This window comes from Colossoma macropomum, unplaced genomic scaffold, assembly GCF_904425465.1.
Source record: "Colossoma macropomum unplaced genomic scaffold, Colossoma_macropomum, whole genome shotgun sequence".
Lineage (NCBI taxonomy): Eukaryota > Metazoa > Chordata > Actinopteri > Characiformes > Serrasalmidae > Colossoma > Colossoma macropomum.
In genome coordinates this window covers 28,242,518-28,260,850 of record NW_023494809.1, presented here as the reverse complement: position 1 = coordinate 28,260,850, position 18,333 = coordinate 28,242,518, and the positions used below count along the sequence as shown (strand labels likewise).

At 38.2% G+C, this 18,333-nt stretch overlaps 1 protein-coding gene across 1 annotated transcript in view; it reads left to right on the top strand.

Annotated features, from left to right (window-relative positions):
• Positions 1–18,333, top strand: part of pou6f2 (POU class 6 homeobox 2) — a 211,116-nt gene that overhangs the window by 165,983 nt on the left and 26,800 nt on the right. Inside the window, 1 exon segment of the mRNA XM_036558920.1 lies at positions 15,759–15,968. Coding sequence (XP_036414813.1) covers positions 15,759–15,968 — 210 coding nt within the window.

Below are 18,333 nucleotides of genomic sequence, written 5' to 3'. Positions count from 1 at the left end.
TTATCACTGTAAATAGTTTCTGAAGTCTCACATTTTTAGCCTTTTGTTCATTGTTCGGGCATCCAGTAATCATCAAGCCCGCCGTGCTGATGGCGTCCCTTATCATTTGTCAGCAAATTGTATGTGTCAGATGTTCTCTTAGTTATCAGAAAGAAAAGTCAGTAAGTTGCAAGTTTTTCACTTGGTGTGGTTTGTAAGCTCAACCCTTTAGGACCTGCGCTGACACACTTCCACCTCTGCATACTCATTTTGTCCACGGTTTTCCTAGACAACAACATTTACCATTACGCTTTGCGCGTCTTTGGAAGGAGAATGGGCACGACTTCCAGTGTGCGTTTGTTGGTGACAACCCATAGTGTACGGATTAGCTTCGAGGCTAAAGAGATTCATCATTAGCCAGTTATTAAACTGTGTAAGCTCGCTAGGTTTCGCTTTTTGGGATACAAGAACATGGCAGTTGTGTCGTGGTGGCATCATGGACAAGAATGTTTAACAAGAACTGTAAATAGTGTCACCCAGTCTGTTCCTCATCCAGTGAACCTGTCCCAAGTCTGGGCTGACAATATGAAACTCTGGCCAGAGGTCACGTATGTAGACATTATCAACTACCTTGTTTTTTATGAAGGCGTTGACGACGAGGAGCTGAGGAATTATAAAAGCGCTGAAGCTTATAATCATCTACACAGCGATAAAATTGGAAGGATTCTGTGTAACAGTTGCGAACAGTTCACAATTCCCATAGCTGAGGTGCAGCCAGGCCAGTCCGTTAGGAAACCGAACTACGTTGTCGTAGAGACAGCAGGATGGTCTTGCATCGCTGGTCCGAGCAGATCTTGTAGCCATGTCGCTGCTGTCTTGTGGAAGGTAGGTTAGGGATTTTAAATGAAACTAGTCTACATAGCCAGCTAAGATGCATTTACTCTGAGAACCATTATAATTGGTTATGTTGCCACAGAAGCCGTACTGGTTTATCAGTTTAGCACTGCAGTAGCAACGTATTTCGTAGGCCGACTAAAATACCATCAGGGGTGCATTCTTCATTCGCTTTGTTCATCAGAACGTATCTCTTATGCGTTCATTATGTTTTATCACAAAATGGAAGGAGCAAGCATGGATATTTTGGAGGGGGGTGGGATTTTTATGAATATTTATTTTTTTAATTCAGTGCCGCTAGCCGTGCTCTTTCGGCCTGGTCTTCCTCGGACACTGACCGTCTGATCTGTGCTTGCCTTTGTGTTCATAGCATTCATTTTCCAACATCGTTTTAAGCTTTCGATACCCGTTGTGACCCCCTCTGACGGCACATAGGTTCATGTTCCTGTGCTTTTGAGTTCGATAGCATCGTAATTACTCTCGGTGAAAAGCGTTACACGGAAGTTCAGCCCATTCTAGAGGAACTGTTGTGACGTCATGGCAACTGCTGTTGAGAATAGAAGAAAACCATGGATGCTCTCATTTTTTTTTGGGACAGAATCCCCAGATTTGGCTCAACCTCAGCTAGTAAAATATGTCATTTAACAAATACTGCTACTCACTATATTTCGTCCCCTTGGAATTAGAAGGTTCTCTCTGACGTTTTTGTCAGAATTGAGTTTCTCACAGATTCTTATTCTGTAACTTCGTAACATTATGTGAGGCGTTCTTTAAGTTATATGCTTTTTTTTTGTCTAGAAAACAAACAGGTTCTATCTCCAAAGTCAAACTCTAACTCAGTTCTATAAGGTTCTATCTGCGAGCCAATCAGCCCTTTGAACACGCACAAGAGGACCAATCAGGTTCTGCTTCTTTGCATGTCACCGCTCTCTCTCTCTCACTCTCTCTCGCTCTGCTTCCGTTTATTTGAGCCGCTGAGCGACGTCTGTCTGAGTCGCCGCAGGTGAGTCACCAGAGCTCCATCTCTGTTGGCTGATCTGCACCTCACCTGCATGAACTGACCCTCCTGAAGCTGCTGCTGCTGCATAAACTCAAACTGTCTAATTAACCATTGCTCCACCTGTTTTTCCCCGTTTTGTACTATAATACTTTATACTAACACTGTTTGCTATCCGGTGTCGACCAGAGGAGGATGGGTTCAAGGTTTCTTCCTCCTGCCACTGTTGCCATTGGCGACGCTCATTGGGGCTCAGACCCGGATTTTTCTGTAAAGCTGCTTTGTGACGACACCTGTTGTAAAAAGCGCTGTATAAATAAACTTGACTGCAAGAAATCTTTATAAAAGTTTATGAAACATGAAAACATGTTGCTGAAACTCTGCCTGTCTTCTTTAGTTCTTTAAAAAGCCTAATTTTCTTAAATTTAAAAAATTTTAAGCCTTAAAGGTGATTAAATAATACACATTTGAATTGATGGGCCCTTAATTACAACATCAACATTAGTTTCATTCATTCATCCATCTTTTCTTTTCCTTCTTTCTCCCAAAATAAGATACTTTGGCTCATTAGAGTCTCATTTCTGATGTAAAACTAAACCTCACATGGCCTTTAGACTGACCGGCTACGCTGACCTGCTGGGACCGTTTATTACAGCAGCTCGTCTCTGTTTAAGTAAAGGAAACTTAAACTAATGTTTCCCACCTAAAACTGACCTCTGCACTGGACAAAGCATTTAGATACTGACCTTCATACTTAATCTGCAGGCTTTTTTGAATAAGAACAAGATGATTTGTCCTAAAACAAGAAATGCCATAAAAATAAATAAATAAATATAAATGTTATAATGTCAAAGCAAAAAGCATTACATTCTTTTTAATTTAGTTTTCAAACAAATTACGAGTATAAACTGTTTCTGGTCCTTTAAGATCGTTGCTTCTTTTCATGTTTTGCCAGACAGAACCTTATAACTCCAAGCAGAAAGTGAGTTCTCAGGATTAGGAGGTTCTATCTGTATTTAACGTGTTCCAAATAAACTCATTTACAGGTTTGATAGGATTTTGATATTGTACATTTAGAATAAATTTAGGGTCTCTGTCATTTTCACATATGAAAGAGACACGTTCCACATATTAGTCTTGCTATTTGAAATGCGAAATCTTTAAAGCTCAGTATCTCAAAACCGTTCAGGACACAGAGAGAACCTTATAATTCCAAAGGGACGGTTTGTGAATTGGCCTATAAAACCGCAGTAGCTCATAAAAGAGCTTAGTTTTTGCAGTTTTTGTTGAAAAAACTTAAACCATGACAGTGAAAGAACATTTTAACACATTAACCTGCACAAAACCCTTTGACCTATAAGTTATTTGTAGTTTTTTCTTCTTGTTGTTTTGAAGTCATGCCCTTTTTCCTGAGCCGTATCCCTCTGTGGTTTCATGGTGCACTGCTTATATATGAAAGTTCTCTTGGTCCACAGTTACAAAAGAGCGCTTTGCAAACCCTGAACAAGAAAGGGGTCAGTTTTTATATTTTTATCTGTATCGTGTGCATCATGATGCCAAAACCACTCACGTCTTCTGAATAACACGATTCAGGATCTGAGGAGTTTCACACAGCACTGTTCATTGGTGGAACAGCGGTTTTACAGCCTCGTCTGTAGAAAATGTCCTGTATTTTTCATTTTTCTGTTTTTGTTTTCAGGTTGCGTTTCTTGCTTTTCTCTTTCCTCACTCAGAGTTGCCCAAAGACACTCCCGCCGTGGCTTTGTCTGAATCAGAAACTCTGATTGGCTGAGGCAACCTAACCATCCAACGCCTATCTGCTCACCTAGCGTACGTTCAATCTGAAAACGTTCTGCACCGGTTCGCTACGGTTTCTGGGTTGAACGATGTGTTTCTTGTCTGAGGTGTTACCCAATCAGCAGTGACGTGTATATAAACCCCACCATATTAAAAAGGCAGCGCACACACTGGTTCTAATAAAGTCCCCTATATGTGGCCCCTGTAGCTCAGTGTACGCAACAATTGAAGACGTTAGAAGACGTTTTGTCATAAGTATTTTACGTTTTTTTTTTAAAGAATGTGCTAGAAGAACACCAAGACTGGTGCTCTCAGCCGCCATAGTTGCAACACTTGCGTAACACTACAGTGTTCAATGCACCGCCATTTCCGTTATATAAACATTTTGCTATGTTTTGACTTTCAAATCTCCAAATCCCGAACTCTGATTGGCTGTCGGTTTCTGACCAAAGCCAATCAAATGCAGAATGTAAACTACACATCAAATGACATTCCACAAATAAAGGACATATAATGGATAGAAACTGATCTGTAAACAGAACGATTGAACAAACATCGTGCCAAGTGCGTGTAAAGGGTATACATGGTTTCTATGAATTTACACTGCAGGTTTACTCAGGAAGTAAACGACAAACTTGGGCTTGTATATTAGTGCTGTTTCTCTAGTGTCCGTCTCTCTAGCTCAGACTACTGAGGAACAGTGACCCTTCAAAAATAACACCATCTTCCATGAAGACGGTCTGTTCAAAAGGGTTAGGCCTTATTCTCACATGCTACCTCTGTGTGGCGTGAGTGAAACGGCAACGCAAGCGCTGCAGCTCGGACGCGCTGGCCTTTCATACATGCAGCGTTTGTGCTGCAGAGCGGAGCAGCGAGGAAGTTACACAGACATTTCTTTTTCTGATTAGGAAAAAGTTTCAAGCCTGGTCGACCAACCCGGGAATTCTGTTGAATGTTTAACTAGTATTTCATCATGAATTAAATTAATTTATTAAAAAATAGCATTTTCAAGTTTTTATATGCTTTTCTGTTTAATATTCATTGATTTTCATGGCTTATTTAAGGGTATTTTTGCTGTGCGACATGCGCAGACAAAACTGTGTCTGGTCTATTCTCTAAATACAGTGCGGCGTCTGGGACTCTCTTCCGCTTCGCACATGCAGCCTGTGCGAAAGCGCTGACCAGTTAACATGGCTGCCGAAATGAAAAGCAAGACTTTCCGCGTCGTTCATGCCTCACAGACACAGTACGTGCAAATCAGGCCATAATTAGAAACTTTGTATATCGCTGCTGGATATGCTGTCGGATGAAAACCTCATATCTCCAAAATGGTAACTTTTTTACTTATAATGTAAGTCAATGGAGCCAGACTTTTCTCCAAGTAATTTTAGGCCGTTTCTTTTGGTTCATTTATCATGAAATTTACACACAACGTAAAGGGTTTCAAATTATTTCAAAAACTGAAAAACAACAAAAATGGAGATACGAGATTTTCTTCCGACAGCAGCAAAATGTAAAGTAGGGCTGTCATGATTACTTGTTTACAATTGTTTACTTCACTTAAATTACAGATTATAAATTACCTTCTCGTCGATTAATCGTCAATGATTAGTTGATGATATGGCATATTTTAAATTATTTAAAACTCTTAAGGTAAGAAACAATCCAATAGAAACTCCTGTTTATATACATTTTTCGCCAAATTATTTATATGAATTTAGTTTTCGTAAAAGATTTGCTGTTTATATTTTTCCAGTGAAGCATTATGCATAGTGTAATATGTTTTGGTATAAGTCCATATTTACTGTTGGGCCTTTTTTTGACTTGACTAGTAGTTAAAGTAATCAGTGGATGACTTGATTACTAATATAATGTGACAGCCCTAACGTCAGCCCAAGAGTCTATTACTGGGTAAGAAAAACGTTATTAAGTTTTTAGCCAATGAGACTCATTGTCCAAATAATCAGTGTTTTTGATGTGATAGAACAGGTCCTCTTCAGTGCAGCATGGACTTCAAACTGTGTGTGCTTTGTTTCTTTGACAGTAATGGATGTTAGAAGTCTGGGCTTCTCTCCCAATATGGGTCCCAATCCTATTCCGCTCCGAACAGGGGGCAGTAAGGGAGAAAATGGGCAGGGATATTGCCTGGCGACCATGGCGAACGCTACAGATTGGCCTGGCTGGAGGAAGGAGATGACATTCCCTGGGAAACAGTGGCTGGATAATTCTAATGAGTTCTGCTCACGGAGGAGAGAGAGAGAGAGAGACAGAGACAGAGAGAGAGAGAGAGAGAGGAGAGAGAGAGAGGAGAGAGAGAGAGAGAGAGAGAGAGAGAGAGAGAGAGAGAGGATGAAGATGAACGCTCTGACTCTACCCTGTAAAATTTGTTCCATAAGAAGAAAAAGAAAGCGAGGCGCTGAGAGGCAGCAGGAAAATGATACAGAGAAGTGTTTGTGGACCTGAGAGAGTTACATTCTCTTATCTTCTACACCTGTTAACCCAGGTGCTCCCCACAACTCTAAGTTAAGCCAAGTAAACTTGGTTGGATTTGAGACCTGCAGCCTGGAGGCCTTCAGCACAGACATAGACATCCGAGGTATTATTTGCATTTGACAGATTCATTTCAGTTAGCCACAAGATCTGATCAGTCATTTAAAAAGTAAACGATCTATCCATGCTCTGCCCACAGTGCAGGCAAATATCCCATTCAGCCTAATGAGGAAGTATAGCGCATTTAGCGGTTTTAGCCTGTAGCAGTTCTTTGTCAAAATGCATGAATTTAGAGATCTTTAATTTTAAATTATATTTATTTTCTGTAGTGCAGTTCCAGTAGCATTTTGTTGGCTAATCAAGCATAGTATGGAAAACTTGTGGGTAGTTGAATGTTAGCATAGTGTGGTAAACTGTTTTTGGTAAATGAACTTTAGCCTTTTGTGGCAAAGTCATGGGTAGTTGAACATGGCACAGCATGGTGTAGGTATTTAAGCATGGCATAGCAAACTTGTGTGGGTAGCTGAACATTAGCATGGTGTGGCAAGCTTGTGTGGGTAGTTGCACATAAGCATGGCAAACTTATATTAGTAGTTGAACATTAGCATTTTGAGTAGACTAGTGTGGGTAGTTGAATGTCAGCATGTAGCATAATTGTGTGGGTAATTGCATGTTAGCATGCTGAGCAAACTAGTGTGGGTAGTTGAACATTAGCATGTTGAGCAAACTACTGTGGGTAGTTGAACGTTAGCATGTAGAGTGAACGTATGTGGGTAGTTGAACATTAGCATGTTGAACAAACTAGTATGAGTTGTTGAATATTAGCAGTGTTGAGCAAACTAGTGTGAGTAGTTGAATATTAGCAGTGTTGAGCAAACTAGTGTGAGTAGTTGAATATTAGCAGTGTTGAGCAAACATTTGAGTAGTTGAACATTAGCAATATTGAACAAACTTATGTAAGTAGCTGAACATTAGCATGCTGAGTATACTAGTGTGGGTAGTTCAACATTAGCATGTTGAGTAAGCTAGTGTGGGTAGTTGAACATTAGCATGTAGAGTGAACGTATGTGGGTAGTTGAACATTAGCATGTTGAGCAAACTAGTGTTAGTAGTTGAATATTAGCAGTGTTGAGCAAACTAGTGTGAGTAGTTGAATATTAGCAGTGTTGAGCAAACTAGTGTGAGTAGTTGAATATTAGCAGTGTTGAGCAAACTAGTGTGAGTAGTTGAACATTAGCATGTTGAGCAAACTAGTGTGAGTAGTTGAATATTAGCAGTGTTGAGCAAACTAGTGTGGGTAGTTGAATATTAACAGTGTTGAGCAAACTAGTGTGGGTAGTTGAACATTAGCATGTAGAGTGAATGTATGTGGGTAGTTGAACATTAGCATGTTGAGCAAACTAGTGTTAGTAGTTGAATATTAGCAGTGTTGAGCAAACTAGTGTGGGTAGTTGAATATAAGCAGTGTTGAGCAAACTAGCGTGGGTAGTTGAATATTAGCAGTGTTGAGCAAACTAGTGTGGGTAGTTGAACATTAGCAGTATAGAGCAAACATATGAGTAGTTGAACATTAGCAGTATTGAACAAACTTATGTAAGTAGTTGAACATTAGCATGCTGAGTAAAGTAGTGTGGGTAGTGGATCATTAGCGTGCTGAGTAAACTAGTGTGGGTAGTTGAACATTAGCATGTAGAGCAAACTGTGGGTATGTGAGTATTAGCAAACTCATGTGGGTAGTAGCAATGTTGAGAACTAATGTTCTTTCAAACTTGCTTAGCTGCAACAACATACTACACCGACTGTAAACAGAGGGAATTTTTCCAGTGTTCTGTAAAGCAAGAGCTGCTACACAAAATAATAATAATAATAATTGTAGGTGGAGCATAAACACATCACTGAGGTGAAATTTAGAAATATGACAGATTGGTGTAGCCTTCTATGTGCTTTGCAGTCTAGGCTCATTTGCTGTGCCTAGTTAGCACTGAACGCTTTGCTGTAGGCTAGCTGTGTGTCTAAGCAGTACGGCTAGTGAATGGCCTCAGTGCTGTGGTGAATGGCTCCATGCTATCTGGCGCGTGTGAGCTGTCATCTCCTCTCTGTTCATTTAAATACGGCTGTTGGAAGAGCCACTTTAGCCCAATGAGGATGAATAATTGAGCGGAACAGCTCCAGAGACAGGGGGACACTAGCGTCGTCAGGCAGAGCTGTAAAACATGCTAAGTGGCTAACGCTGAGGGGGGGGGGAGGAGGGAGAGAGACACCGCGAGAGCGTGAGTGAGAGAGAGATAAATTATCTGTCACTTAATGCGAAGCAACGCAGGCAAATGAGCCGTGGCGAGGATGAATTACAGATTGCCGGCCTCTTTTTTTCCACCGCTCCGTCGCCATTATGTCAACGAGAGGAGGGCGAAGGGAGGGAGGGAAAGCGCGCTAGCAGGGCTGTGGGGTTTGTTAGCATGACTGAGGGAGTCAGGGGGGTCTGTCTGTGGCAATCGGCAGACACGGGGGAAATTATACGTCAGAGATTATTGCATTTATTTTTATTATTTTCTTAAATTCAGTCTAAGACATTAAACTTCTTACTTGTTAGCTCCATTAGCCTCATAGTTCCAGTGCAAATAACACAAGAAAACCTCAGACACCAGTAGGCAGGGTGAAGAACCGACATCTGCTCCTGACGTAAAAGGGTTTTTAATGAAATAATGATCCATATTCTACACTGTCCAGTTGATGATGTTTGTGTGGTTGTGACATAATTCATTTTAGCCTTTTCCAGCTTCTCTTTATCCCCAAGAAATCAAACATCCTGCTTTTGTTACTGTGCCTTAAGATGGATATATGCAAATGATCTCTGCTCTAATTGGCTGCCCTGTATTCAGCCTCTTTCAAAATGAAAGTTGGCCTGAAACACTCCTTATAACTTCACTGTGAGTGGGCAGAGCTAAAAGTGCTGTTTTTGTGACATCATAAAAACAAAGAATTCAGAATGGACTGTTTTTGTAGTAAAACTTTGATATAATTTTATATATATATATATATATATATATATATATATATCTAAAATTATATCAAAGTTTTACTACAAAAACAGTCCACTTTGAATTCATTGTTTTTATGATGTCACAAAAACAGCACTAAAATAAAATGCTAAAGTCAGCAACAACAAAGCAGCCCAGATGCTGAACAGAACAGAAAGAAATTAGTCTAGACAGGAAAAGAGAAATTAAAAATAAACATTAACAACCAAAAGAGAGATGAATAAAATGTTCCACACAAGTAGAGTATAAGTTTGCAATCATTTTACCTCTGATTAGGTGAAAGGTGTATCGTTAAAGTGGTAAAATGTTTGACTGTTCCTATGACAGTCACTGTTAATAATAATAATAATAATAATAATAATAATAATGCTAAAAGTTTACACTAAGGGGTGCAAATTAATTGATATGTATATGCTAATAAGTAATTAAATACTCATTATCATACTGGTCATTAAGTATTAATTACTGATTAAGTACTTAGTAATTAGTAATTGAGTAATTGCTATATATATATATATATATATATATATATGTATATATATATATGTATATATATGTATATATATATCATATATATATATATATATATCATCTTACAAAAAATCCAAAGCTCAAGGTCTCTTTACAGAGCATTCACAAACAGGCCAGCAAAAACCTTACAAGAAACAAACAAAAGAAACAAACAGGACAGAGATGAGAGATGAGAGTGCGGCAGGTAGGTAGAAGGTAGAAGAGCAGCTCTGAGTGAAGGCATAAGTTTTCAATTCAGTTTTAAAGGAGGAAATGGATGAGCAGTCACGGATGTGTTGTGGTGAGGAATTCCAGAGCTCAGCGCTGCTATAAAGGCTAACCAGGTTGTACCAGTATAACAGTATGTAGCCTCAGCAGTCCACACGCCCCGCACCCTCGCTCTCCCATCACCCCTATTTTGTTTTTATTGTAACAAGTGCTATGAATGTCTGTGTGTAGTGCTGGTAATCTTCTGTAATTGTAGTCGTCAGGGTGAAATAGGTGAGTGAGGCTTTATTCCCCAGCCTGCTGCACCGAGGCTGTGCTTTAGAGAGATGAAGCGCCGCAGCCACACGCGCTGCCGTGGCCTTTGCTCCGTGCCGACTGGAGGGCAGCACTAGAGGGGCGAATGCTGAATGAAGGGGTGAAGACCAGGAGATAGTGGGGGCGAGAGTACCCTGAGAGACCCAGAGAGCTGAATTGGAAGTGTCTGCGAGTGTGTGTGTGTTTTTGTACATTTTCAGGACAGAAATGTTCTGATGTTGTAGAAAAAAAGAGAGGGAACCAAAAACAGGGAATTTAAATGACAGATTCACCCTTTTTACCATGATCCTGACTTTAGAAAGTGCTTTTTTACCCAAGCATATTTTTAAGAAATGCAAGGACATCATCTGTTATTGCTCGCTAACGTTAAGGTAAAGTCAAGATTAGGTTAAAGTCACTCTTTAAATATACTCTAATATACTCTAATATACTCTAATGTACACTAATATACTCTTATATACTCTAATATGCTCTAATATGCTCTAATATACTCTTATATATGCTAATATACTCTTATATACTCGAATATACTCTAATGCACTCTAATATACCCTTATATACTCTAATATACTCTAATATGCTCTAATATACTCTTATATGCTCTAATATACTCTTATATAGTGGAATGTACTCTAATATGCTCTAATATGAAATGTTCTGATGTCATAGAGAAAAAGAAAGGGGACCAAAAACAGGGACGTTAAATGACAGATTCACCCTTTTTACCATGATCCTGACTTTAGAAAGTGCTTTTTTTACCCAAGCTGCATGTTTCATATTTTTAAGAAATGCAAGGACATCATCTGTTATTGCCTGCTAACGTTAAGGTAAAGTCAAGATTAGGTTAAGGTCACTCTTAGAAAATTCTTATTACATATAGGTTCCTGACTTCTCTCTTGTTTTTTGTCAAATTTGTCAAATTCCATCAGCAGCACAGTTGATTTAATTTTAGGAAGGTCTGATTAACTGAAGCAGGTATTGGATGGTAACTGTAAATACTGGGCTTCTACAAAGGAAGGATGTTTTGGAAATGATTAAGCCAACACACTCTAATATGCTCTGATATACTCTAATATGCTCTAATATACTCTAATATACTCTAATATAATCTAATATGCTCTAATGTACTCTAATATACTCTAATATAATCTAATATGCTCTAATGTACTCTAATATACTCTAATATACTCTAATATAATCTAATATGCTCTAATGTACTCTAATATACTCTAATATACTCTAATATAATCTAATATGCTCTAATATACTCTAATATAATCTAATATGCTCTAATGTACTCTAATATACTCTAATATACTCTAATATAATCTAATATGCTCTAATGTACTCTAATATACTCTAATATACCCTAATATACTTTAATGTACTCTAATGTACTCTAATATACTTTAATATACTCAAATATACTCTAATGTACTCTAATACACTCTAATATACTCTAATGTACTCTAATATACTCTAATATATTCTTATATAGTCTAATATAATCTAATGCATTCTAGTATGCTCTAATATACTCTTATATACTCTAATATACTCTAATATGCTCTAATGTACTCTAATATACTCTTATATACTCTAATATGCTCTAATATATTCTTATGTATGCTAATATAATCTAATGTATTCTAGTATGCTCTAATATGCTTTAATGTACTCTAATATACTCTAATATACTTTAATATACTCTAATGTACTCTAATATAGTCTAATACACTCTAATGTACTCTAATATACTCTTATATACTCTAATATGCTCTAATATATTCTTATGTATGCTAATATAATCTAATGTCTTCTAGTTTGCTCTAATATGCTTTAATGTACTCTAATATACTCTCAGATTCTCTTATTTACTCTAATATACTCTAATACAGTCTAATACACTCTAATGTACTCTAATATACTCTAATATATTCTTATATAGTCTAATACACTCTAATGTATTCTAGTATACTCTAATATTATCTTATATACTCTAATATACTCTGATATGCTCTAATATAGTCTAATACTCTAATAAACTCTGCATTACTCTAATATTAGTGCTTTTCTGTAAAAATACATGCTTACTTCCCAGGTAAATGTTTATTTTCTCAGATGCCTCAGACTTGCACAGTCCTGCATATATAAAATTTAGATCATACACAAAATTTATATTGTGGCGTAACTAAAGTCAGGGATCATTTTGTTTAAAGAACCATGTATATCTTTAAAGAGCCATACAAATACCGCTTTCCATCATAGAAAATAAATGAACCATGCAAAGATACATACATACACAATTACTGTTCCTTCTTTACTCCTAGTGAGACTCTGGCAGCTGCATTCTGAATTGGCTGAAGATGTTTGGTTGTCTGATATTGTATGTTATTGTACAATCCCATTTCCAAAAAAGTTGGGATGCTGCGCAAAACATAAATAAAAACAAAATTCAATGATGTGCAAATCATTTAAACCTATATTTCATTGAAAGCAGTACAAAGGCAACATATCAAACGTTGGAACTGAGAAATGGTATTGTTTTTTGAAAAACACATAATAAATATATATAACACATGCCCTAACCCTAACCCTAGACTATTTTTGACTATGTTCAATGAAATATAGGGTTTAAATGATTTGCACATCATTGCATTTTATTTTTATTTACGTTTGGCACAGCGTCCCAACTTTTCTGGAAATGGGGTTGTAATTGTATGTTTAATATAGAGCACATTGTCATGGTCATGTCAAAACCTAGTAAGAAAACAAATGTTTGTGTTTATAATTAATAGTGAATGGACCAATCAGATGGTCCAAAATGATGTGGAATCAAATCTAGTACATTAGATTTAGTATGAAAAGTTTAAGAGATGAACCATTTCAGAGATGTGAGATTTTTATTTCCGGGTGTGACCGTATGTATGACTGCATGTTCTGACATTGTGTATAAAGATGTTAGTATGAAGTGTGTGTGTTAGTGCATTGGGGGGGGGCTGTAAGATGACACATCAGTAACTCTCTGAATTACATACACACAAATGACACCTTTACTCATATACTGAACAGACAGCCTGTTATTGGCAGACACACACACACACACACGCAGGCATGCACGCTCATTTCTTCTGGTCTTATAATGGACATGAGTCAGTGGTGTGCACCAGCTAACACAAATGTACTCAGATCCTGACCTTTAGTAGGTGTGTTCTAAATGCGAGTGAGCATCAGTGTGCGGGCGGTGTGTGTGTGTGTGTGTGTGTGTGTGTGTGTGTGTGTGTGTGTGTGTGTGTGTGTGTGTGTCTGCACCGCTGCAGCTTTTTGCCCTTCCCCACACTCAAGCCTCTCTGAAGGATAATCAGACGTTACAGGCCGGATCCTCAATCCACTACCAGATGTGACTCTGGGACGTTATATATGACATCATTATGAGTGTAAATGTGTGCAGGGGCACAAACAGGTGGTATGCAGTGCATACGACACACAGGGGGCACCAGACATGGCCTAAAAGAGAAATCACTATTACCATAAAGCACTATTTTGACTATAAATGAGGGACGTTACAAGATAAAAGAGACCATTGTGTTATACTATCAATTAGACTGTACTAAAAAAGTTAAAGTATTGCGACCTGCTATACACTCTCAGAAATAAAGGTACTAAACTGTCACTGGGTCAGTGCCCCTCTTGTCACTAGGGTGGTCCCCTCAAGGCTCCATCTCAGTACCTTTAGTCAGGGAACATAACTGAACCATAATCCACTGAAATGATATGTTCTAAGCTGTACTGACTCCACACACCCCGTCTCGTCTCCAGGACTTTTATTTTACTGTTCTGTTTTAAAACATTCGGTTATGAAAAGGTACAAATACGAACTTTTCACCTGGAAAAACTTATTTAAGGTTCACAATCAGACCTTAAAACCACTGTTGGAGCTTTGAGGGAACATTTACACTGTTTGTACCTTGATGAATGAAAAATGTTCCTGCATAGAACCTTTATTTCTAACAGTGTACTGGCGGTGCTGCTGCATAAAAACCTCCCGTTAAAATGATAGAAATTTTTTAGATGATGCCAAAACGCAACAGTGGCCTTAACTTAAATTCTTTCAGCAAATTAATACCTATTAAAATGGCTCCAGTGGACAGTGATCACTTGACATGGTGATATCAAAGATATTCAGCTTCTCTTGATGAAATCCTTGATGGTCTACTGCGAAATCAAGGCTTATGAAAATAGTGTATTGTGTGTGATTGAGCTTTTTTAGAACATATAATGGCAGATGAGATGTGGAAAGACTGTTTGAGGGCTTTAGTTTTATATTTGTTTATGATTCCTAACTGATACGGGTGTTTTTTTTTTTGCATTAAAAAATTTTGAAATGAAATTACCTTAAAATACCTTAAAAAGTACCTTAACCCTTGAGTGGTTTTAATGTGTTTGTTACTCAGTGGTCTGGTGGACCCACCACAGTATTGTTTTTTTTAAATCAATACAGCCATAACAATTTATGTAAAAATACCAGATGTTTAAAATATCACAAGTGTCCAGCGTAGGGTTCTCCTTTAGCAGCTGTAGCCAGTCAGCAGCCTGTCCATGTTGTCCACCCTCACACACACACACACACACACACACACACACACACACACACACACACACATACAAACACATACACACACAGACACACACACACTAACAGCAGGCCATGTAGGAGGAGAACAGAGTGAAGGACACAGCACCTCCACACTTTCACCCCCCGCAGGTTCACCCAACACCACATGTGTCATATAAATGTGTGGGGGGTGAACAGAGTGAAGACACTGAAAATGGGTTATTTTATATGTTCTTCACAGAAAATGAGCAAAGACCAAGAATCTGAGGTTGAAATAATAATAAATCACATCATTTTTTCTTTTGATAAACACTAAAAATGGGTCCCACAGACCTGAACACCACACAAGGGTTAAAATATCCTTCACTTATAATATTTAAATATATAAAGTAGACTGAAAACTTCATTTACAGTGCAGAGCAGTATCTGTATAGTAAGTCAAGGTGCATTGCTTCTTGCACAAATCCGAAGAAACTGCTGTTGCATCCTCAGTATTTGTGTTATGCTTTTTAAAATTCCATTTTAGTGTATCTGACAACTTTTCCAAAAGACTGTTTCAGACATCAGGCAGTGAATTCGTAACCATTTCTTGTAAAAGCTTTCTGTGAGGGAGCTTTTAGAGGTGGACGTCTGGTTCCTATCACCACCACTGTGAGCAACTCTGACTCAGCAAGTTTCTCCAGAGCAGAGCGTTTCATACCAAACCACTCTGAATGACTCACATCTTAACGATTTACTTACGCAGAAATAAAAAAAACTCAAACTCACTCAAAATTCAAATTACAAAATTATTTGCAATTTCTAAGAAAATGCTTAGTCGGGTGTTTTCAGCGTGATCTTGATCTGATTTCACATGATAAATGTAGTTTTTCTTCTCTTCCTTCATTATTTCTAGATAATTGGGACAATCCCACTGATGCCAAACTCTGCAGGACCCTCCAACCAATCGGGCGGCGGGACACCTTCACTACAAGTCCAGCCAATCACGCCGCAGCTGCTGACCAATGCGCAAGGTCAGATCATCGCCACGGTGATTGGGAACCAGATTCTGCCCGTCATCAACACCCAGGGAATCACGCTGTCACCAATCAAACCCGGACAGCAGGTGAGGCCTGATACAAGCACAGAACTACACACTTAAAAAGATGGTTCTTCAAGGGTTCTTTAGTAAAGACAGTGGTTCTGTTTAGAACCAAGAACACTCAAAGAACAATTTGGCTGCTTAAATGGTTCTCTGCATGGTGAAATCGTTCTTCAGATTGATGGAGAATGTGTTGTATATGGTTCCATATAGCACAAAAAAAGGGTTATGCTACTGTTACAAACTTGACACTGTGACAATAGCAGAACCCTTTTAGTTGCTACATAGAACCATTTTCAGAAAGGTTCTACATACACTCTAAAAAGATGGTTCTTTAAGTGTTCTTAAGTAAAGAAAATGGTCCTATATAGAACCATGAACACTCAAAGCACCCTTTGCATGATTAAAGGGTTCTTTGCATCACAAAAGGGGTTCCTCAGACTGTTGAAGAATGTGTTTTATATGGTTCTATGTAGAACCTTATTGAAAATGGTTCTATTTAGCACCAAAAAAGGTTTTGATGTCAAGCTTGTTACAATAGAAGAACACTTTTTGGTGCTATATAGAACCATGCAGAGCACATTCTCCAACAATCTGAAGAACACCTTCACGATGCAAAGAACTATTTAATCATGCAAAGCATCATGGTTCTATATAGAACCCTTTTCTTTCCTGAAGAACCCTTGAAGAACCATCTTTTTAGACTGTGCAGAAATGGGTGTGGATTTTCAAATATGCCCTATTTACCTCTAAATATACCTTCATATATCTTTTTTTGAATTATATCATCTTAGCATTTGTTTACTTAATCATATTTTTATTTGAGGAATGAAATATTAAAACGTGTATAATCGTACGTTTTTGACTAAGCGTACAGTGTAAAATTGCCGAGAATGAACACAAGCAGCTGACTTAGCATCTCAAATAGTGTCATCTAAACAAAAATGTTGTCAGAGTTTATGAGAAGGTCTGGCTGCAGTCATGCACTCCCAGCCTGACGTGCACCGCCAGCCTCTCGATGACGTCAGTGCTGCTCTGCCACGACAGATTTTTTGTCGGTTTCATGAGGAAAAACAGCGAAACACAAACTGCTGGGCAACAAGAGCTACACTGAATGTATATGAACATTTTTATACTGATAATAAGGTAATTAAATATGGAAAAATTCGAAATAAAACCTACCACGACGATGAGACATGAACGTTGGGTTTATTCGCAGAAAAAACAAAAAGGCTGCTGAAACTCATGAAAGCCAGGCTGAAGACGATCAGAACCGCTTATCAAAAACTGTAATATTGATTAAAATAGAAATTATTAAGGATTCTAGGAGGTTGTGACAGCGTACAGTCAACTTAGTACCGATTACTACAGCCTCCTAGAAAGTTGTCAGACAACGTTCATAACTTTTTGAGGAATTACATTTCAACATTGTGACAACGTAGAAAAGCACCAGGCAGACGACGCTGTGGGCCCTGAAACAGTACATTGTCACAGCATAACTGTGTTTGCAGGGCTGTTAGGAATAAAACCTGATGGTTTTGCTGAATTGGCTTGATGGTTGCCGTTGGAGAGCATTAGGAAATGATCAAATGTATGTGGAATCAGTCCCAAAACACCTGATTAACCAATCAGAATCCTTTACACTGTGATATCAACCCATCAGGAAAACACAGAACACTATCAGCGACTACTGAAAACCACCAGGAACCAACAGACACTTTTAATGGGTTCTCTGATTTTTTTCAACAGGGAGGTACATTAAATGTAACTCTCTAGCTGTGTTATGGATGAGAAATGGATTGGAGTGATGATGTCGCTAAGCAGCAGCAGCCAAAACTTAATGTGCCGTTGGGCTGCTTCTGCCATTGTGGCAGAGAGTACATGTGCACGTGACGTCACTGGGGCTGAGAGTGCATCTGTCTGAGAGTGCATGTCTGCAGCCAGACTCTATTGGAGTTTATGTTATGAGAGTTATCGTTAAACATAACCTACTTCTGCTGTTTGAAAAGGCAGAATAAAATAGTTAAAGTGGGCATTTCTGAAGACAGATTACTAAACACAGCTGCAGCACATTACTACACTCTTCCAGGTGCATATTATTAATGTTATTTTGACTTGATGGTGATGATGAATATCAACAACCTGTCAAAATTCAGATAAAAGTTTGTACCCTCATCGGAGGGGGGACTTTTCAGCTGAATAAATATATTATGGCATAATGAGAAATGACATAAATTACAATGGAGATGCATTTGTTGAATAAATAGTATAACTATGGATAGAATAAAGTCATATGACTGATCATGCGCTCCTGTTTTTGTTTTTTTTTGTTTGTTTTTTTTTTCATTTTGAGATCGAATTTTAAAAAAGGCTTGAAACAACAAATATG